This window comes from Aedes albopictus, chromosome 3 (genome assembly GCF_035046485.1).
Source record: "Aedes albopictus strain Foshan chromosome 3, AalbF5, whole genome shotgun sequence".
Lineage (NCBI taxonomy): Eukaryota > Metazoa > Arthropoda > Insecta > Diptera > Culicidae > Aedes > Aedes albopictus.
In genome coordinates this window covers 67309009-67332175 of record NC_085138.1, presented here as the reverse complement: position 1 = coordinate 67332175, position 23167 = coordinate 67309009, and the positions used below count along the sequence as shown (strand labels likewise).

At 39.0% G+C, this 23167-nt stretch overlaps 2 protein-coding genes across 2 annotated transcripts in view; one reads left to right on the top strand and one right to left on the bottom strand.

Annotated features, from left to right (window-relative positions):
• Nucleotides 1-21741, bottom strand: part of LOC109400170 (connectin-like) — a 497439-nt gene extending 475698 nt beyond the window's left edge. The window contains exon 1 of the mRNA XM_029871984.2: nt 20038-21741. The gene's annotated coding sequence lies outside the window, so the exon portion shown is untranslated. The remainder of the gene's footprint in view (nt 1-20037) is intronic.
• Nucleotides 4390-16030, top strand: LOC134290228 (uncharacterized). Its single transcript, XM_062857299.1, has 6 exons — nt 4390-4444; nt 11296-11480; nt 11637-11812; nt 15312-15474; nt 15543-15589; nt 15667-16030. Exons 1-6 carry the CDS (start codon nt 4390-4392, stop codon nt 16028-16030), a joined length of 990 nt encoding a protein of 329 aa, XP_062713283.1.
• Nucleotides 21742-23167: the final 1426 nt, after the last annotated feature.

Genomic DNA, 23167 nt, shown 5'->3' with positions numbered 1-23167 from the left:
AGATACTTAACCGATTTCAATGAAAGTTTTTCTGTATGTGTAGTATGCATATCAAAATGTAGTGTAAAAATTTCATTCAATTTGATCCAGCCGTTACAGAGTTATATTTGCATAAGTGGCACCCGGTCAGTTTTTTTCATATTTAAACTGCTACAACTTTGAAAGTATTCATACAAAATGGCTCAAAATTTTACTAAGAACACATTTTCATAATAGTACTGTACTGTAAAATTTTGATAAAAATCGGAGCAGTATTGGTAGTTCTATGATCAAAATTGTGTTATACTGTCCTTAAATTTCCGAAAATTTACTATGGAGCGCCTTTGTACAAAATTTCAAAAAGGTAGGTCGATGGTTTTATCTATATGTCAACCAATACTCAATCGATTTTGATGAAAATGTTATTGTATAAGCTACATATAATGTAGCATTACTGGTCCAAAAATCAGCTGTTTCGGTGTACGCAGTCTGACGTTATGAAAAAATTGTGTGACCAAATTTTGACCGTATCACCCTTTAATAGTGTTACTCTAAAGAACAGCCCATTCTCAATAGAAGGAAAAATGTTCATTTGATTAGCAGTTTGGTCGCTGGTCAAAATTTTCAACTTGAAAGAACAGCCTTTTATCGAAAGAATGTGAAATCTTCTATGGAGGTTCGAATTTCATCGCCGCAAATTTAACAACACATATACAATTATACAGCCTTTGATGAAGAAGGCAAATGATGGAACATTTAGCAATTCGGTTGCCAGACTATAATTTTGCTGGAAAGAACAGCCTTATTTGAAAGAAGGAAGGATCTCTGATGGAGTTACCAATATAAGCGCTTAAAAGTACAATCTATGTGACAACGATTATTGATTATTACACCTAATGCCCATTCGACCAGATGATGTTTGGCCTTACGTTCGAAATTCTTGAGAACAGATTACGAATCAAACAAAGCAAATTTTTATCCAGAAAGGTATTAGATTTACAATCAATTAGTATAATCGGAGAGCTAAGGTTAAGCAGAGTTTAAGTTAAGCAAAGAAAATAATTTGTCATTCTTGTATTGTCAGGTGTTAATTTCTTGCTTTTGCTTTGGCTGACCAACCCATGCGGAAATTACACTGTTGATTCTTCAATCGTTTGTAAAATATTAAATTCTGCAAAATGGTATTCGGCGAAATGGTTCATTCCGGTAAATGTTACACTGCAAAGAAAAATTCCGCGAAATGGTTTTCGGTGAATTGGAATACAACTGAAATATCCTATTAAATTATTAGCAGCTTAATGTCAACAACTAGTTTAGCAATTTAACTAGAAGGAACAACCTATGCGTGGAAGCAGAGAAAATATGTGATGAAAACTTAGCAGTTTGATTTCGTCGGTGGTTTGATGCCGACAACTATTTTAACAAAAAACTCAAATGAATAGCCTTTGAAATAAGCTGAAGTTTACTGTTTGTGAGAATTACAATAATTGTAAAAATTTTGGTCCCTTATGTATTCTGCAGTGAATGATTTTGTGTCCTTATTAATGATTATTGTTCTTTTAATATCAATACTGTCAAACATTATACAATTCTAGACAAATATTTGAAAGGGCCTATCTGCTTTTTGTTATCAAACATGTTTTTGTTTCTGCAGGGCCTATCAGCATCCACCCACGCACATCAACATCCTTAACAGATAGCTTGAAGAACACTCTTTCTGATAAGGGTGTTGATGTGCGTGGGTGGATGCTGATAGGCCCTGTAGAGACAAAAACATGTTTGTTAACGCAAAGCAGATAGGCCCTTTTCAAATGTTCGTCTAGATTTATAATTCACTGCCATTATTTACAGAACACAAACGGAAAATTAACTTAAATATTTTTTTCCGGGAAACGGTGTATTCCGGGAAATGGAACATTCCGGGAAATGGATTTCCGGGAAATGGTCCATTCCGGGAAATGGATTTCCGGGAAATGACTTTCCGGGAAACGGTTTTCCGGGAAATGGTTTTCCGGGAAATGGGGGACAACCAATTTTTGAACATAGCTAGATACTGCGCATTCCTGATCGTGTTTCAAAAATCAAGTCAATCGGTTCAAAAATGACTGAGCTATAGCAGCAAGTGCCCAAAATAGGTGCTCCTGCCCAAATGGTCCCAGACCCTATATTTACATTTGTTTTAAATCTTTGAAAAATTTATATTTTTATCATTTTCAAATGTCATTGTTTCTTTTGTATTGAATCACAACAATGAACATACTTTAATATTTTCCCCAATCATTCTATCGTAGTGAAAGAGTTTATGGGAGTTGACTAAAACAATTATTAAATTATTTTCCTTAAAATTACATGGAAAGTAAACGAGCACATGAAAAAATAAAAAAATAAAAAAATAAAAATATTTCAACAATAATTATAAAATCTCAAAATGCTGTCGCCTTAAAATTGGCATCAGATAAGCTTCAGAAGTTGTTGCCGAGATTTTTGCAGGGATTTCTCGTTGTTTTTTTTTTCTTCCGAGAATCTTCCATAAATTTTTCTTCATTAATTCGTGGTGGGATTTCTCCAAAAGTTCTTGCTGCCATTCTTCCAGGAATTGCAGCTGGTGTTCCTCCTTTCTCTAGAAATTTTTTGTGGAATTCTTGCTGGACTTTTCCCAACAATCTCTACGGGAACTCCGCTAGGGATTGCCGGGGCCCGTGGCGCAGTGGCTACACGTTCGCTTCATAAGCGGATGGTCATGGGTTTCGATCTCATCCCGGCACTTCGCCAGTTGCTCTTCCCCCCGAGAGCGGCCGGCACTTGACCCTCTTCTGAGCTCTCATAGCTCAAACGGACCCGGATAATTGGATATCGGCGAACGGCAACCCATAATGGACGACCCCCAATCGGACTGGAAAAGGAACAACAGTCACACATCATTTCATCATCGTACTCATCATTCTACCAAGGACAGGGTAGAAAAGTGAAAGCAGCACAAAGGCAAACCAGTTCGAATAAGAATATAATAGAATACATTTAGGCGCTCTACAAAGTGTAAGTGCCCTAGTGGACAAAAGAGCTGTAAAATAGGTTGAGTGGTTAAAAATATAAAATAACTCCGCTAGGGATCTATCCAAATATTTCAGAAATGATTTCTCCAGCATTTTATCAAGGTATTTTCCCAAGGATCCTTTTAAGATTTTCTCTCAAGATTCCGTCGTAAATCCTTGATGAGATTCCTCCAGAAATTTACTAAGAAGTTCTTCTGAAATTTGTGCTAAAATTTCTGAAGCAGTTCTGCTTGAATTTCTCCAGAAATTGCTCCAGATATTCCACCATTTTTTTTCAGGAATTCCTACCTGGATTTCTGCAACAGTTTCATTTGGAACCCTAGCAGCGTTTTTTCGGAGATTAAAATAGGAATTGCTTCATAAATTCAGCGGCACGCGTGTAAATCAAAGGGGTACCGCTGTCCGATCACTTATGCAATATTTTCAACGCCTTGCCACGCCCAGACCTGTGAACGAAAACATTTTATACGTTGTATACACAAAATTCAGCATATTCGTAGTTCCGTGTCAAAAATTGAGCTTAATCCACCAAAGCAAACCATAGTTACAGCATCTCAAACTTGGTCATTTTGTATGAAAATCGGCGTTTGTCCGATCAATTATGCACCACAGTGTACCTTTTTCTAGAATCTTTATAACTTCGTGCAGAATAGCCCGATCTTTTTCAAATTTTGTCCACTGATACACAACTAGTTGATCCACTTCCAGTAAAAATTTGAAAATATTTGATGCACTTTTCGAAAAGTTACAGCTATTTAAATATTTTTTAAGAAGGCAACATTTTGCCTGTCCCGATCATTTTGTCTATCCCCTGTAGTATGTCCGCAAAATTTCATTATTATTGGAATAATACTTTCAACAGTACAATCGGAAAAATAAGAGGTGCTCACTAATTGGTGTCGAAAGGGCTAAAACCACGGTTAGTCCCAATACGTGTTTTGACTACAAAATTGTTGATAGTGCATCGATTTTTTTCAAATTTTGCCGATGCAGTAGATGTATATTGAAAGGTTTGTGCTCAAAGTTTCAGCCATTTCCTTTACCAATTTCAAAAGTTAAAGCGCTGACATGCTAAACCAGGTGCTGTACAACATTCATTTGCGCCCGTTTTATTGTTACATTGCTACAACAAAAAGTACAGCACCGATTTACATCAAATTTTGCTCAAATAATAAACATACACCAAAGAGTTTGCAGTGAAAATTTTGGCCAATTTTATCGATCTATTACAGAGTTACAGCCGTGTTTCTGTGTCCGAATTATTGCGGATACAGACCTTATAAAGGAAATGAGCTAACTGTTGTGATAAGCGTAATTTTCCATCAATGGCGTTGAACACTTTGGAAATTACAGTGGAATGGCAGCGGAAGCACCACCTCCTCTACTGTCTACTGTTCTCCGCTGTCCTCACAGTAACTCAAATATTTTATGGCAATTTTCCATCAACATAAACGAGTGGCAGCCTATGAAGGAAATATTGCGTTTTAAGCTTTTTGTGGCATTTTTTTTCTTTTCCTAAACTTAATGGAGATTTTTTTTTATTACCGTTCGTGTTTGGGCCGAAGGGTTTCATATTTTCATGAAACTTTTTCCACATGCAGGGCTCATGAATATATGAACAAAAAAAAAGAAAAAAAAATCAGGGGTGCCTGTTTTCCCGGAAAACTCAGGTGAAAATTGTTTGTTTTCTCCTGACTCAAGAACGACGCATCGTAGATACAAAGTTTTTCTTAGAAAATGAAAGCAAATTTTCTCAGAAATAAAAAAATATGGACTTGAAAAAGTTTTTCGCAAAAATTTCCTCAGTTGAAAAAATTCGTGAAGAAAATCCGGAAAAACTATGCCCGAACTAGTGAAAAATTTTCAAAAAAAATATTTTTGAGAAGGTTATTTCATAGGCTTAAATAGCTGAAATTTTTGGAAAGCACTTTCTATTTTCGTTTTTAAGTTATGGCCAATTTTGTTGAAAAATGTCTAAATGTGCCATATAAGCCTTTTTCATTCAAAAATCATAACTCAAAAACTAAGCATAGTAGAATCAAAGTTTTTTTTTTATAGGAAATAAAAGCAAATTTTCTTAGAAATCAAAAAAAAATGTAGTGGAAAAAGTTTTCCACAAAAAAATTCCACAGAAAAGAAGAAAATTCATAAAGAAAAGCCGGAAAAACTATGTCCGAACTCGAGGAAAATTTTCAAAAAAAACATTTTTGAGAAGGTTATTTAATAAGCTTTGATCGTTGAAATTTTTGGAATGCACTTTTTTATCGTTCCTGAGTTATTTTGTGAAAAATGACCATATTATATAGGCTTACATGGTTATTTTCCACAAAATTGGCCATAACTCAGGAAAGAAAAAAGTGCATTCCAAAAATTCCAGCGCTCAAAGCTCATAAAATCACCTTCTCAAAAATATTGTTTTGAAAATTTTCTGCGAATTCGGGCCTAGTTTTTCCGGCTTTTCTTTATAAGTTTTCTCAACAGTGAAACATTTTGTGGAAAACTCTTTTCAGTTTTCATTTTTTTTTTATTTTTTACGATGCTTCGTTCTTGAATTATGATTTTTCAAAGTAAGTAGTGTCAGGGTAAAATAACAGTTTCTACCTGATTTTTCCGGGAAAATAGGTGACCCTGAATGTTTCTCAATTTTTTTTGTTCATATATCTCTGAGCCCTGCCTGTGGAGAAAGTTTCATGAAAATCCGAGACCCTATGGCTCAATTTGCACGATTACGAAAGAATCCCCCAATCCGTGTCAAATAAAACAAAAATACGCTCATCAAAAAAATATCACTGGAAGAACTTCTAAGAGCTTATGCTGGAATATACCAATGAATTCCTTGAGGTATATCTAAAAGTGTCCCCGAAGAAATTTTTGAAACCCTACTGGAGCAGTCATTAAACAATCCCTGAATAAACTCTTGAAAAACTTATAGAAATTTCTGAAAAAAGGTAATGAAAAATCTTAAGTATAACTTTTGGACTACTGAAGATTCTCTGGAGATATTGCTAAAGAAATCCATGAAGTTGTTTCGAAATATATTTTTAGAGGTAATTTCTAAACGAATTCCCCATGAAGTTTCTGCAAAATACCTATAGTTGAGTTCTCGTTAAAAACGCTGAAGCAAGTTTTGAAAGAATCCCTGAGAATATTTGTAAGTATCCAAGTGAAATTTGTGAGGAAATCAACGAATCATGTTTTGAAAGCATGGCTGGAGAAATATCAGAAACGAACACCATGGAAAATCCTTGATGAAACTTTCGAAGGAATTTTTTGAGAAAAAAATAGAAGAGTCCCTGGATACTTTCATTCCCTTAATAGCGATTTTCTAGATATTTTCCTGGGGATTCCTGAAGGAATATCTGGAAGAATAACTGAAGAATCAAATTTAAAATGCATTCTAGTATAATCCTAAAAAATTCTCCTCAAAATTTTTGAAACGAATTCATGTGGAACTGTCTAGAGAATATTTGTGAAGAAATTTCTGAGTGAATTCGTGAAATAATCTAAAAAGAATCTCTTCAACGTCTCCATGGAGGAAAAACTGGAGGAATCACCAAGAAAATAAACAGAGGAACATCCGAGATACTCCTAAACAAATATCTGTATGATTTTCTGTTGAAAGCGATCAAGAATCTCGAAGGAATTGCTGAAAAAATGACTGAAGACATTTTTTTCTGCAGTTTCCGTTAAAATAACTTGGCGAACTCCTACAGGAATCCCTGACATGTTCGCTAAAGGAATCCATAGATGATTTTCCGAAGAAAACAATAGAAGAATTTATAAAGAAATCCATGAAAGATTTTCAAAAAAAAATGTTTGGAAAAACTTATGAAAAGAAAATCTTAGAGAAATCTGAAAGAATATCTAGAAGAATTTGAAAGTAATTATTGGAAAAAAATGAAAAGGAATTCTCTGAAAGATTTCTGAAGGAATCCGTTGAAGATTTGCTGAAACAGGAAAGGACTTCATGGAAAGTTTTCTGATGGAATTATTAGAGAAATGTTTAAATCAATCCCAAGGGAAATTTCTGATGATATCTTTCAAGAAATTTTTAAAGTTATTTCTTGGAAGTATTTATGGACCAAATTTTGGGGGGGGGGTGTTTCTAACTAAATTCCCGAAGAATATTTTTAACTTTCCGATAGTAGAACTGTTGGCCATCAGCACCAACATCAAGCTGATGTTGTGCACCACAAGATATCTTCTTCAGTGTCTTGTATAAAAACCAGGGATGCCAGATGATTTTTTGAAAAAATCTGTATCACTTTTTTTAAAGATAGGTATCCCATACAAAATTTGGAAGAAAAATCTGTATGCCATAAAAAATAAATGGCTAAAAAGTCTGTATTTCATATAAAATGAAATCTGTATGGTTTCTCAAAAATCTGTATAATACAGGTAAATCTGTATATATGGCATCCCTGAGTGTGACGATCGTAGGTTTAAGGAATGCCTGGATAATTTATGGAGGAAATTTTGTTGAAATTTCATAAGGAATTTAGAATTTCTTATTTTCTGAAGGAATGCGTAGAAGAATTTCTAAGAGAGTCCCCGGAGAGATTTCCGGAGGAATGAAAAGACGAACTTCTAAAGAAGTCCATGAAATGTTTTCCAGTAGAAGAATTCTGGAAGAAATAGTTGAAGGAATCTCTACAGATATGTTTGAAGGGAACTCTGGAGAAATTTCCAAATAAATTCGTGGTTGAATTTCTGGAGCAATCCGTGAAAGATATTCCCAAAGAAACGCATGAGAAATTTCTGAAGAGAGAGAGAGAATCCCAGAAAAATTTTCTCAAGAAATCCATTCAGCAATTTTAGAAACACTATCATAGTAAGTATTGGAAAAAAAAATTTGAGAAATATCTGAAATAATGTTTTTGTTGTTTTAAGTAATATTTTTAGGTCAATTTGACCCAGGCAGGCACGCTGAGCGTGCACTACACCTGCGTGGTGCTCCAATCCTATTATCCTAGGAGGGTTAAGGAATTTCTAAAACAATCCATAAAATATGAAAAAAAATATTGGAATAGTGCTACAAGAAACTCAAATGGAATTTTTAAACGATTCCTTGGGGTTAATCCCCGAAGAAAAATTTCGAATGAATCAAGATTTTTCAAAGAATCCGTGGAGGGGAAAATTTCTGCAGAAATCCTTGGAGGAATTTTTGCAGAAAAAGCTGTGGAACCTCACAAAAAATTGTAAAGAAACCTTTGAAAAGTTTCTTGGAGATATTTCAGAATAAATGTTTTGAGGACTTACTGAAGAAACATCTGTATATGTTCCTGAACCAAGAATGTAAAATTAAAAAAAAAGAACACTGGAGAAATATTTTAAAGAAGCCGTGGAGAATTGTATGTAGCATTTTAGAAAGAAACCTATGGAAGCTTTCGTGAAAGAAGTCTAGTGGAAGTTTCCGAAGCAATACCTAGGGGAATCCTTAAAATAATTTGTAGAACAGTTTTTGGAGTAATTTATTAGGGAAATCTTGGAAAACTTCCATAAAGAGCCCCTGCAGGAATTGTTGAACCAACAGTCTGATTTCGCTTAATCTCTGGAAGGACTTTGTAAAGAAATCCGAGGAGAAGTTGCCGAATACATATCTAGAGGAATTTCTAAAGAAATCACAGAACAGGATTGGGATTTCATTGGAGCCTCTACGTAGAATCAATTTTTGATGTAAAGCAACTGTTTGCTTTTGCTTGTTTAAAAAGAAGACATCATTTAAATCCAACAATCCGTTTTTAAGTTATAATTTTTTTGATAAGAAAATTTGTTTTTAAGGCAGTAATAAATTGTAAAATGTAAAATTATTGTAAAAACAAAAGATGTCGGCTCAGTTATGCCCATGTGGCGCCCGAGCCTTCCAAATAAACGAATAAGTAAAAAAAAGAAAATTTGTTTTTCTTTTTTCACACGCCCTTTTCAAAAGTAAGGTGACGAAAAATTGTTATGTATTAATGCAAACGTAAATGATTCACAAAATCCAGCGCATGAACAAAATATCATTCAAATTGAAAGAATACCGAGTTAAAACTGGCATTTTTTTCGTGTTTTGTAAATGCTGCTTGGCATTTTGATAAATCTCGTTGGTATGCTGCTCGAAAAGAAAATTTAAACAGTTTCTCCGCATTGTACCGGCGCATCAACAAGGCTCCCTCATCGCGAACACGGTGGTTTTCTGAGCGAGCAAATTGTCAGTTGCCCTGCTGGATGTCTTATTCCCGCCATCATCAGCCCGTCAGCTCTAATCGCGGCCGTTGTTGGTTGTTGTAGGTAATATGCGCACAGCACACACGAACCAATAGCAGGAAATTGACGGCGGATCATTCCGTGCCGCACGGCCATTCCACAAAGCCACTTGCCAATCACACATCATCATCATAAAGAGAACGCGTGCAGCGCACCGCTCGTCGTGACGTGACGAGCAAATTCCAGCGACACGGGGCGATGTGTGAAGCCCCGGCGTAGCACGGCACGGCGCGCAGCAGTGTCATTGATGAAAACAGACGCGATATGGGGATGTGCTCAGCGTGCAGAACACCAAATGGGTGGAGCTCGTAGTATTTTCCCTTCGATGATCCGGGTGAAATGAGGCGCTGACCGAGCTTCTGCGGATCAAGTTCAAGGTAATCGATCAGCTAGTTCGGTAGTTTATTGCGTTGCATTTGTGGTTGATTTGTGTGTATTTTTTGAAGTGCAATTGCCGTTCGATTATGTTCAATTATTAATGATAATATGGTGCTTTCGTTTTATTTGTCTGGATCAATGTTTTACATGTACAACAATAGCAAATTTGAACGCGTGGACCGATGGAAAATTCCGATTGATGTGTACGTAACCTGGGATGTGGTTTTTTTTTTTCTTAATAAATCATATATAAAAAAAGTAGACAATCATGGCTTACGCAGCTATTTATGCTTTTTAGTATAGAATCTCCCCAAAACCAAGGTATGCGGAGTGAAAAGTTCACGTTTTCTAAAGCATTTTCGGCCAAATAGTGCTCTAGAAAACGTAAAATTTGTTAACAAGGGTAATTTTCCATTTGTTGCACGGCTAAAAAATCGCCTACTGTTGCACACTTCATTCTTATGAAGTGTGCAACAATTGGCAAATTTTTAGCAGTACAATAATTGGAAAATTACCCTAGTTTTTGCCATGCTACAATGAAAGTTTGTTTAGCCGAGGCCCAAAATTAAAAAAAAGTTTCGAAAAAAAACAATAATAATGCCTTTCTATACTAGTGGTAGTATGACTAATACAGTTAAATCAGTAGGTGAAACCGATTACCTGATTAACAATGGAAAAGTGTTTAAAAGAATCATCAAATTGGCCATTCAAACAACCGTGCCGATAAGTGCTACTTTTGAGCATACTTACGAGTGTCGAAAAGTAGTACTTTTCGGTAATGTTGTTTAAATGTGGAAAAGTTGGTCTTTTCAACGCATTTTCACCGATCGAAAAGTTAGACTTTTCGCAACGCAATTACAAAAAAATCGTTTCCCTTCCTTCCAACTTTCACAGCACAGTGTCAATCTATCATATTATAGCCTACAAGACTTCAAGTTATGCAACCACGAGAACCATGCTGCTTCTCCTTCAGAGCTACAATCTATCACCTAAATATATCCCATACACATGGATCGTATCACCAGGTATCACCGACCCAGATCTCACATCCTAGCCTACTAACAAATATTTACAACAAATAGGGTAGCAAACCACTTGGACAGCGGCCGGTATTTTGGGCACTCTTTGCTATAACTAAGTCGATTCCAAACCAACTGACTTCAAGTTTTGTACACGGCTAGATATTAAACGTATGTGTCAATTGGTTCGAAATTGGCTGAGTTATAGAAGAAAAGTACCCGAAATAGGACCCCTGCCGAGATGGTTCCACTTCCCTAAATAAATGTGGAACGAGGAGTGCTCTCGGTCTCCATAGGCATCCTCTGTTGAGTGCGTTCGGTCGGATTGGACAATTTTCGACTGGCTGTGGGGAAACACAGGGCTAAACAACATCACCGCCCCACTTGACGATGGCACTCTGTTCTCGGCAGGAACAACTAGAAGCCGCCACACTGGTGATGATGAACTTCCTCCACAAATATGGGCCCTGAGGAAATCATCTAAATCAGCAATTGGAATGCTTGTTCCATCCGGAACAAAAACCGTGAGTTGGTCAACTTCCTTAACGAGGAAGGGATCGACATTGCAATTATTACGGAGACTCACCTTAAGCCCGAGGTGAATGTCTTCGTCCCAGGTTTCCATCTCGTGAGGATAGACCGGTGCGGCTCAAGCGGAGGAGGTGTTGCCATTGCCCTGCGGTCCAACATCAACAGCCACCTGCTGCCGAGCTACCAACTCAAACTCCTCGAAGCCGTCGGTGTCGAGGTCAGCACCACCGTAGTCCCAATCACCATCATCGGAGCCTACTGTCCCAAGCAAGTAAATCTAACCGACTAGTCATCAGCGGCCTTGAAACAAGAACTTCGCAAGCTCACTTGGCGGCGGGGGCAGTTCATCCTGGCAGGCGACCTGAACGCAAGGCACGAAGCATGGGGAGACGCTCGCCGCAACAAAAACGGCATAATCCTCTAACAGGATCTGGAGGAAGGCGACTACACCATCCTGTGCCTGGACGCTCCCACCCGGTTGAACCGATCAGGGGTGCACTCCATCCTCGACGTGTTCCTCACGAACATGCCGAACAACATCTCCAAGCCGGTCGTCCACCAGAATCTAAGCTCGGACCACTTCCCGGTGGTGGCCGAAGTTGGGTCCCTGGCAGGGATGCCAGATGATTTTTCCGAAAATCTGTATCAGGATTTTAGAAAATCTGTATTTGTCTGTATTTTGAAACTGTGACTGAATGCCCAAAAAAACACCAAGTTTCCGTAAATCCTGTCAGACCCCGTAAGAAATCTGTGGGTTCAACATGTAAACAACATGTTTGTGTCCCGAATTTTGTACGAACATTTCTTTTTACAGAAAGTTGGTGTAAATAACAGAACGTATTGGTTTTGAATAGTAAAATAAATATGTCTATTCTTAATAATTCTGAACTTTTACGTCGCCGGATTTCTGTGAAAATTTCTCCAGGGATTCTTCCAAGAATTTTCGCTGGGACTTTCCTGTGAGTTTCACAAAAAAACATCCTGAAACTGGTTCACGGGTTTCTGCAGAAATTCTTTTTAAAAATCCACATGGGATTCTTTAAAGGATTAAAGAGAAAATTCCTTCAGGGATTGCTACATAAGCTATGCTTGTATTTCTTTATATATTTTTTTCAAATATTTTTGGGGAAATTCCTCCAAATTTTTTTCATGAGTTTTTCTATAGCATTTCTCCGAAAATTTATCAATGATTTTCTCCAGGGGTTTCTCCATGAATTTCTTCTCACGTATGTTGAAAAGATGCAATTCCAGGAGATATTTTTCTTTAATAAACATTCCGAGATTCTATCAGAAATTTAGAAACTTTCAGTTTGTATGAACTAGCATAAGTTAAATTTACACAAAAATAGAGAGATAATAAAAAAAAATCTTCAAGAATCATTCCAGAAATTTTTTCTTGAATTTCTACCTAAAGGATTACTCCATTTTTTCAGAAATTTTCTCGGGATTTTTTGGGAATTCCTCTAGAAATTCTCGAAAGATTTTTCTGTAAAGTTCCTCCAGGAGTTTATCCAATAGTTCCTAGAAGTATTCCTCTTGGCATTGCTTTGGATTTGTTCAGACCTTTCTTCAGGGATTTTTTTTCCAAAAGATTTTCTCAACAATTAGTTCTGCAGCAATTGTTGAGAGAATCTTTTGGAACTACTAATAAGCTTTATTCAAAGATTTTTTCTAGAAATATTTCAAAGTATATTAGAAGAGGGTTCTCCAGTTCTTGTAGGTTTCTCAAAGATTCCTTGAAAAATCTATTTTTTTTTATTTCTTTATCGGTTCTCCAAAATATTCTTCCAAGAAATCTCTTCATAAAGTGCACGAGTTTTTTTTTTGATGAATCCTTCAGAAGTACCTCCAGCAGTTCTTCCAAGGATCCTTTCAGAAAATCCTCCAGGGAATCTTTAGAAACTCAATGAAGGATTTCTTACAAAAATCCACAAGTACCTTTGTTTGCAATGTCTGCATTTTTAAGAGATTTCTTTAGAAATTCCTCCACGGATTTTCTAGGAATTTCTCAAGGATTCTTCCATTGATAGAGTTACTCCAGAAGTCTATCAAGATTTTTTTTTCATTTTTTTCTAAAAAAAAACATGAAGAAGTTTCTGCAGGAATCACTGAACGAATTTCTCAAAAAATCTTGGAGATCCCTGGGAAGAGTTTCCGAACAAATTTCTTTAGGATTTGTGAATAATTTACTTGAAGAATTTCAGAATTCTTATTTTTTCAGGTATACTCCATGAAGGAACTTCTAAATTTTGAAATCTTGATGAAATCTCTGGAGATAAATATATCTTCACATACGGATTTCTAAAGAAATCTAAGCAGAAAATTCTGAAAGAAATCTAACTCTTAAGTAAAGTAAAGTTAGTGGTAAGTAAAAAGAAAATCGGGTTAAGTATACTGTGCCTTTGAATTCCACTAAGAATTTGCATCCTTTGACAGATACGTATTTCGACCTCAACTGTAAGGTCGTCTTCGGTTTCTCGTACTTGCCTCGTCTTTAGTCAAGTCCAGTCGAGTCAAGTGCGAGACACTGAAGGCGACCTTACAGTTGAGGTCGAAATACGTATCTTTCAAGGGATGCAAATTCTTAATGAAATTGAAAGGAACAGTACTTAACCCGAATTTCTTTTTTTACATCATAGAAGAAGTACCTGGAGAAACATTTCGGGAAATCCTTGGTGGAACGCACTACAAAACATTTGCAAAGATCCCAGAAATAAATTCTTCAGGTATTTCTTAAATAATTTTCGTATAAATTCTTTGGAAATATTCCTGAATAATTTCTCACAGAATCCGTGGAGATATCAATGGAGTTATCCGTCGACAAAAAAAAATTCGATAACTTTTTAAACAAATCTCCAGAAAGTGTGTAAAGTTTTTCTTGCTGGAATTTAAGAAGGAACCCATAGAAATCTATTCAAAAGAATGCCTGGAGAAATTAATCAAGGAATATCTTAAGAATGCTCTCTAGAAATTTCTCAAGGAATCCCAGCAAGAAAAAAAAAAACCTTCCCATTACCGGTGTTCCATACACTAGACGCCTCTCCGCCTTTTACCGAAATTAAAAAAAAACCTACTAAGCCGCCTTCTCTGTGCTTCAACAAGCTAAAATGGGCAAAATTGCTAGGCGTGATATTCACACCCAAAGGACCTGAGTTCAATTCGCGTTCGCAATTCTTTTCTTTTCTTTTCTTTCATCAGTGTTCCTTTTGCTACATTCGATGCATCATATTTTTGCAGGTTGTATTCGTACTCGGTAGTTTCCAAAAGCTCTTTCCATTTTTTTTTTCTTCAACACAATTTTATAGTTGTTTGAAAAGGTATACTGGCTATTTCTTCTCAGGTTCGATTCGATATTATTATTTTAAAAAACTGTCATTATTTTCAATTTTCAACGATAACATTATTCGTAAGTTTTCTCATTATTTTCATTCAACATATAAGAATGAAAAGCATAAAGAAAACCAGGTCTTTTGCTTAACAAAGTTTCCAACTTTTATTTCATTTTTCATGTACTGAAACCTAAATTTTCCTTACATCTTCATATTTCACTGCAAATTCGCGACTCTTGCAAATTGTCAAGCAAACAACAATACACATAAAAAAGAATCAGCAGAGATATAGTTTATTCGATTTTTCCTCATACTAACATCATCTTTGAAAACTTGCTAAAAAACTTCATTTTGGGCGAAGGTTAAAAAGTTTTATATTACAAGATTAAGATTTCATATTTGATAAAAACATAAAAAAACGCCCATAACGTATGCTTATTACATATCTGAGACGTTTTATGTTTCGTCATATTTGTTTTATTACATTCAATTCTAAAGAAAAATTTCCTGTAATGAAATGATTGATGTGAAAAATATAGATAATTTAATGGGTTGGTACTCTAAATAATTTTTATTACTTTATTTTCCATCTTGCATGAATGTATGAGGAAAAAAATATGTGGAGGAAAAATCTGTATCAAGATCATGAAATCTGTATTTTTTCTGTACTCTGTATCCTGTCTGCATCAACCTCTAAAAATCTGTATAATACAGAAAAATCTGTATATCTGGCATCTCTGGTCCCTGGTCAACGAGCATACGATCACCCGAAGGAACTACCATCGAATCGACTGGGGTCGGTTCCAACGGTGTGTCGATGACAACGTCGACTACGAGGTACACCCACAAACGCCTGAAGACATCGACCGGCAGCTCCACAACATCAAGGCGGCCATCTCCTTGGCCCGCGAGCAGCATGTCCCGAAGTCCCGCCCGGTGAGTAACACTCTACCAATTGATAGGCTTACCAAAGACCTCATTCGTTTGCGCAACACCACTCGCAGGCAGTACCAACGCACTGGTCTGCTTGCTTTGAAAAGCGATATAAATCGTATGAATAAACTTATTAAGGCCAGAATGGCGGACCTTAGAAATAACGAATTTGCAAATAAGATCCGCTCTCTCCAGACTGTGCTGGAAGCCGTTATGGAAGTTTACGAAAATTTTAAAAACTAAATCTCGATCCATTCCACCGTTGCGTCCACTGGACATCACCAGCTCTGTGGATCGTTTGATACCCCCTGCTGAAAAGGCTGCGGAGCAAGGCCAGCACTTCATCAGCTCCCACAATATCGGGCAAGACATTGTCAGTCCGCATGAAGCTGTTATCAATGAACATGCTTCAAATCTTCATCTGATCCCCAACAACTTCTCGGAGGAGTTGGAGATCACAGCTGATGAACTGACGGCCTACATTAAAACATCGAAAACTATGAAGGCCCCAGGCTTCGACAACATCCTGAACTTGGAGCTCAAGAACTTCTGGCACTGATTTTCAATCAGTGCCTCAGACTTAGCTACTTCCCCGCGTCGTGGAAGTCAGCTAAACCTGAGCAGAAGGGCATACCTTACAAATACCGTGCAAAGAGCAACCTGTGCTCTAATATCTCAAGTTGGTGTTGCTATATTATTCTACGCAATGTTAGGAGAACACCACAATAACAATTGGAGGTATTTGAGCAAAGTTAGGTATTAATGTGGTATTGTTGATTTAGAAGGGAAAATAACTGAAGAACAAAATGTGTTATTACATCATGGAGCTATCGAAAATTGTTCAATTTCATAGCAAGAAATGTTATTACTTTGTTATTTCATACCTTCTGGATAACAAATAGAGTACTTGAAATTTATGGTATGCATTCATTATTGAAATAACAAGACTTGTTATTTTTCAGGTGTTATTTATACAAAATTATGGTATTCATTTTTGTTATTTTGCCTCTTATGTCCACCTAATGAAGGGCATATCGAGGTATAATGTTATTTAAGATTAAAACCTCGATATGTTATTTTGTTGCTATTCTTTTCTGCTCGGGAAGTCATACCAATCCCGAAGCCTAGGAAGGATCCTACTTCCCTCAAAAGCGACCGCCCCATCAGCCTTCTTTCAGCGTTATCAAAACTCCTTGAAAAGGCGATCTACAGACGGCTACTTGCCGCAATCAACCAAAACAATATCTTACATGGTCATGTTAGACGTTGAAAAAGCCATTGACAACGTCTGGCACGATGATCTGGTGTACAAGCTACAGCGACACAACCTTTCCAGCTACCTGGTGAAAATAGTACAAAACTATGTGTCAGGCAGGACCTTCAGTGTTTCGATGCATGCTGCAGTCTCTGACGCGCAAGATGTGTCCACCGGCGTTCCGCAGGGAAGCATACTAGGTCCACTTCTGTTCAACATCTTCACCTCGGACATGCCCTAACTCCCTGAAAATGGATCTCCGTCACTGTTCGTCGATGATACCGCAGTCGTCCACAACGGTAGGGTAATACGAGCGCTCACGTCAATACTGCAAAGTAGCCTGAATGTCCTGACAGAGTTCTTCACCAGCTGGAAGATTTGTGTCAACGCGGCGAAGACATAGACCATCCTCTTCCCCAATTCCAAATCCCTCAGACTTGTTCCGGCTGAGCAAGGATGGAAGAAAATCACTTCTAACGATAAATGATGCACCATACGAACAATCACATCTACCGTTATCGGATCATGGTACAAGTCGCGATAAACTTTATTCATCACTATTATGGCCATTTTTGCACTCCGAAACCAAAATTCATGATCTGGAATATTACATTCATATGCAGATCGTTAAGCTTCAGCAATAAGAATGCATAAAAAGTGATCGAAAATCGAAATTTATCATTTCGACCGCATGATAACGATCGCATCGCGGCCGCACATGCTGAGCGATTCATTATTCGCGGAGCATGGTTTGTTATGAATGCTTCACGACAAAATTCTATCGTTGTTGCTATGATCGCGCGATGCCTCCCAACCGCGACACATTTGGGCTCCTATCATGATCACTAGATTTCCATTCTTGCGGCTGAGGATTGCAAGATCACCCTCAATGGCTCAACGGTGGAATGGTCGAACATAGCTGATTACCTTGACCTCAGCTTAGACAGTAAGCTGCTATTCAGACAACAGGTCGACAAGACGGTCACCAAATGTTACATCTTACTAAAAGCACTTTATCCTCTCATCAACCGGAAGTCGACCCTGTCTCAGAAGAACAAGCTTGCTGTCCACAAACAGATTATCTTACCAAGGTATTCGAACCTCGCCTTGCAGAGGCTCCCGAGATGTTTAGGTCGACTATGAAGAAATGCCTGGACGAGGGAGTTTTCCCAGAAGTTTGGAAAAAGCAAAGCCTGCCAAAGGTGGGTAAACCACCCGTAGATCCATCGGCATATAGACTAATATGCTTGATCGATATGCTGAGAAAGTGCTCGAAAAGATTATCATCAATAGAATGTTGAGGGTGTAAATGATCTCTCGAGCAGCCAGTTCGGCTTCCGAAAGGGGAGGTCGACCGTAGGTGCTATCCTGAGGTTACAAAAACCGAGATACCGCTCCAGCGTAAGAGAAGGATGATTCGCTACTGTGAAGTGGTGACTCTGGGTATAAGAAACGCGTTCAATTGCACTAGTTGGCTTGTCCATTACCGATGCGCTCTTGCGTCTGGGAATACTTCTAGGACACACTCTACCGTGACGTTACAACGTGTTGACGCCTTTTCTGTCAGATTTTCCACTATAACTTGTAAATTCGACCGTAAACCCTCAACTATGTTTACATATTCGGATTCCTAGTAAAATTTTCAATAAGTGTGATCTGTTGAACAATTAGTTTTCATTGGGAAAGTATGTTAAAAATGAGTAGCGTGACGTTACAACGTTGTAACGTCACGCTACTAATTCCCATCGAATTTACGAGTTATAATGGAAAATCTGTCAGAAAAGGCGTCAAAACGTTGTAACACCACGGTAGAATGTGTCCCCAAGAAACACACATGTTGTATACAAGTTACGACAGCAAAAGTTTTGGTTGTATAGAAGTTGATTTAACGTTATGCCAACATAACATGTTAGAATCACGTCTAATTAAAATCTTTACAACCAAAACCTGCGCTGTCGTAATTCTTATATAACATGTGTGTTGCTTGGGTCCTAGAAGTTACTTCCAGAATCATGTACTAGTTTATGACACATAGGTGGGTGGGAATTGCTTTCACATAACCAGGAGTCGCGCAAGTTTCCATCCTAGGTCCCGTGTTATGGAATGTCATGTACGACGAGGTATTGCGGTTATTCCTGGTGGATGTGGCTGGAGTTCTACGATGAATTGATCGAACAAGTGGAATTGACTGAAGTTCACTCAATCGCAGTTGTGGAGGCGTGGATGAGCTGCAGCACACTGGAATAGGCTCACCACAGAACTGAGTCCGTTAACAATCGAAAGCTGAAGCAGCAAGATGTTGTTTGTGTATGTGATTGCCATATCACTTTGAAGCGCTCCGTCAAACACTTGAGGTGATGATTGACGATAAGCTTTTGGATTATGTCTGCAAACGAGCCTCCACAGCCATAGCGGCACTGACCCGGATGATGTCCAACAACTCTGGCGTGGTCTGTGTGGCTTCGTAGTCGTACGGCTAAGGTCACCATGGCTTTAGTCGCATCGTGCTAAGGAGCGCGGGTTCGATTCCCGCCGCAGCTGTCTGGAAACGTTTCCGGCTGTGCCACTGGGCGTTGCATGCTAGTCCGTTGTCTAGTGTCCTGCTTCCTTCAAAGAGCAAATAGCTCACTAGAAGCATTAAACGTGTCTGTGTATTTAACTCTGCGGTGCCAGAAAGCGCAACATGTTGTGTAAGCTGGAAAGTACTTAGGGGTTTCAAGTGCGTATCGTGTCACGTGATGCTATCTGTGTCATCATTGGTATGCGGTCTATTGGCTTTCTTATCGAGAATGATATAGAATACTTCGAAATGAGCGGTACAAGTGACATATGCAGGACTGCCAGGTTGGCCTCTATGATCAAATGGCAGCGTGCGTGAGACATTTTCACCATAGGTTGATCCTAAGGTAATTTTATACTTGGTCCATATTCATTAAGGAGTCATCCGATGCAGAAACACTTTGTTGGTCACCTCTGACAGAATGCCGACCAAATACGAGTGAATCTCATCATTTAAACAGTACATAGTACTGAAAATGCTACTCATTGCTTGCTCGCTCGTGGTAAACATTAGGTTGCATTTCCCACTTTATGTGTTGTGTAAATCACGATATTCGCGAACTACGTGCTCCCATTTTACCTTATGCATATGAGAACCAAACCTAAAATATTCCACGAAACATTACGCAATCTTTCTTTGTTTGAGCTGTATTTTCAGGATACATATTCCTGGTGTGGAAACACCCCGCGTACTGATGGATGCAAGGATTTACCATCATCGTATAATACAATGTTAACACAAGTCGACTTACCTTGTTCAAATATAGTTCAATCCTTCGGCTGTGCGATTACACCCAGATAAGCGAATCCAATCTCTGCTTCTGCTCCCACTCTGCTACTGCTGCTATCGGTGTTTGGTAGGTGAAAACCGTTTTCGATCCCTTCTCACAGCGCACTAAAAAGTTTAATCCCCTTTTTGACGCACGCCCCAACACTCGGATGATATGAATCCTCCTAGTCCTGACATGAGTTCGATCCGAAATGCAGGATAACACCCACGCTTTCAATGTTTGCCCAAAAGCCCCGAATTGATGGTCCACTTTTCGTGATTTGATGGATGACGTGACACCTGCACACACCAAATGGGCCCCTAACTGAAACTGACGGCGGTGGCGGTGCCGATGGCGACCGGCGAACCCGGTTGCACCCGGGTTTTTGGGCTATAATTTTGTGTAAAGGATTTAATCCACTTCGAACGGGACCGAGCGTACGGGACGAGTCCGTTGGGTTTTGCCCCTCTTAGAGCCTCGGATCGAGTGAGTGCACCACTCCCTCCCAAGAGAAAATGCGCTAGAGGCAGGCAACCAGACAACAGCGACGCGCGATGGATCCAATAATCCTCTTTGGGTGGTGGGTGGCTGGCAGGGCAGGCAGCCGTCGGAGAATATTTGCGAATTTATATGTGACTGTTTTTCCGTGAATTGTTTTTTGTCGAAGCTTGGTGCTTTTGTTGAACACTTTTAGACATTGGGGAAATGCGAGCAAACAATGTGTTATGTTTTTGCTTTCCGTATTGTTTTACTTTTTTGTTCGATGGAGTTACTGCACTTTGGTTTATGTGTTTTTTTCGCTGGGAATTCGCTGTTTTATGGAATTCTCATGGATTTATATTTTTTGTTCGATTGGTTCCAGGCTTTTGGGACGTTTTTGATTAATAGGTTTTTGCTAGTGATTTATGGTCCTTCAGGGAACCGCGAATGCGGCGATTGGTTGAACGCAGCACTGACCTCAGAGCGATTATTAGTAATTAGAGCAAATTTGCACCACCATTAATCATGCACAGCACACGGCGCGGTGGATACGAGAGCGTCAGACACGATATAACGGAGCACCGATCTAAGGGAACATGCGAGCTTACTCTAATCCATCGAACGAGACTCGTGGCACGCTTTTCCCATAAATTTTCTCACCATCAGCGGCAGCGAGCTACGGAACAGTATCAGCAGCAGACGCGCACCAACCGAACGTCACGTTCACTTCCTTGTTCAGCAACTTCACACACTGTTCATCTCTTCCTTCTCGCAGACCCGCTATAATCCCTTCCTCCCGACACAGCACTTTCGCGTCTATTAAATTATTCACAATTGCACCAGATTTACTCCAGGGACGTTAACCCTCAGACGTCCACCCAACGCCACTTATCTTCCAGCTACGTTGACCTGGATGTTTCACCACGCTATTCAACAATCAAAACCCGCATAACTTCTCATAGTTCATCCTAAAACAGCCCCAAGCCATCACCTCTCTGAACTGAAGCACACATCAACGAATGTCCTTTTCTTCCCCAAAGAAAACGAATCGACTACACAGCTTCCGTAAAGCGTCCCTCACTGTACGCGTCCACGTCCGGATTGATCTGGCTGCGAACTAAACGGGCTGCTGCCGATCCAACCGACATCCCGCGATGACCGAGGACCACCCAGCAGCGCACAACGGAAGAAAGCTGGCACCCACCGATAACGACAACGGCGACTACGACGACGACAACGATGACGACGACAACAACGAGCTCGGGATCACTTTCACTCGTCCTCCTTAGCCCCCAAAAACCGCCGAGGCGCCAACTTCCGTTTCGGGTGACGACGACCTGTAGAACGGGGTTCTCACTCTCACGGGCGTGCACCGGAATTCCCCTCTGTGCGCTCTCTCTCTCTCTTTCGCAAGGGCGGAGAAACCATATGGGATGTCGCAGTGGGTGGTGCAACGCGACAAAAGCACTGCGGCAAATTGGATGTTGCGTGCTCACGTTTTTGCTCTTCTCGGTGAGAATTGAGTGGGAAAACAGGTCAGTCTCTCACGGGAGTTTCCCCGTATGGCGGTTGACCAGGAGAGCAACAAGTGGTGTGCAATTTTGTATTGTTTTTGCTGGAGAATTGGAAACCAGTTGAGAGGAAGTTTTCCTCTCTCGCAATTGGACGGAAGTAGAGAGAGTGGTCAAACATCCTGCTGCGTGACAACAACGGGAGAATACACGTTTGTTGATAGGTTGGCATGTATCAAAGTGGAAACAAAATGCACGGGAAGGAGAGTTTGTTGTGTTTCTTTGGTGGATCAACAGATCACTTTGTTGTGTCATGAGAATGACGGAACTTGGAGAAAATGAGACAGTTTCAACTAGAGGACGCTTGGTGGCGGTGTGATCGGGTAAAAGTTAGCAAGTAAATGGGTTTATTGATTTTGGCCAATTCATTTAATATGCCTTTGAATCCTTCAACAGAACCAACAGTAATAGTGTGAGTGCATCGATATAAAACATATTTGATTTTAATCGATGAACCAGCCTCTGGTCGAAAAATGTCCTTATTAAAGAGAATAAAAATTGATTACACATGAAGAGATACATTTAGCTATCTAGCATAACTCCAATATCTTTACATGTAACCTCACATTATAAGCTAGTATTATCTATCAGAAGGCCGGCTCCAGAGGCACGTTATCCTCCATTTGGGACATTTGTGTCATCGCCATAACAATAGCCTATTTCATCATCTGAAGGCTTCATCATCTGAAGCCTATTTCATTCACCTGAAGGAATAGGAAGGAAGTAAGGATAAGTTCCCACTATACCGAATGCTGTCCCTGATGAAATGGCTATGGATTGTGAAGTAGTTCATGAAGACCCAATCGTTCCAGGGACAAGTGCAGTTGGGAACCGGTCATTTGCCAACTCGAAAAATATCACGCTAAGTTCTGAAAAGGAGGAAGGACTCACTGGAGCTAATAATGATTTAGACCAGGGGTTTTCAGACATTTCGGCTCGCGGTGCACTTTTTGGAAATAAATCGCTCTACGGTGCACAAGTTCATTATTATTGATAAAAAAAATATATAAATTCTTCAAAAAGTTGTCGTATTTTTCACAGCAATTCCAAGGTGCATACAC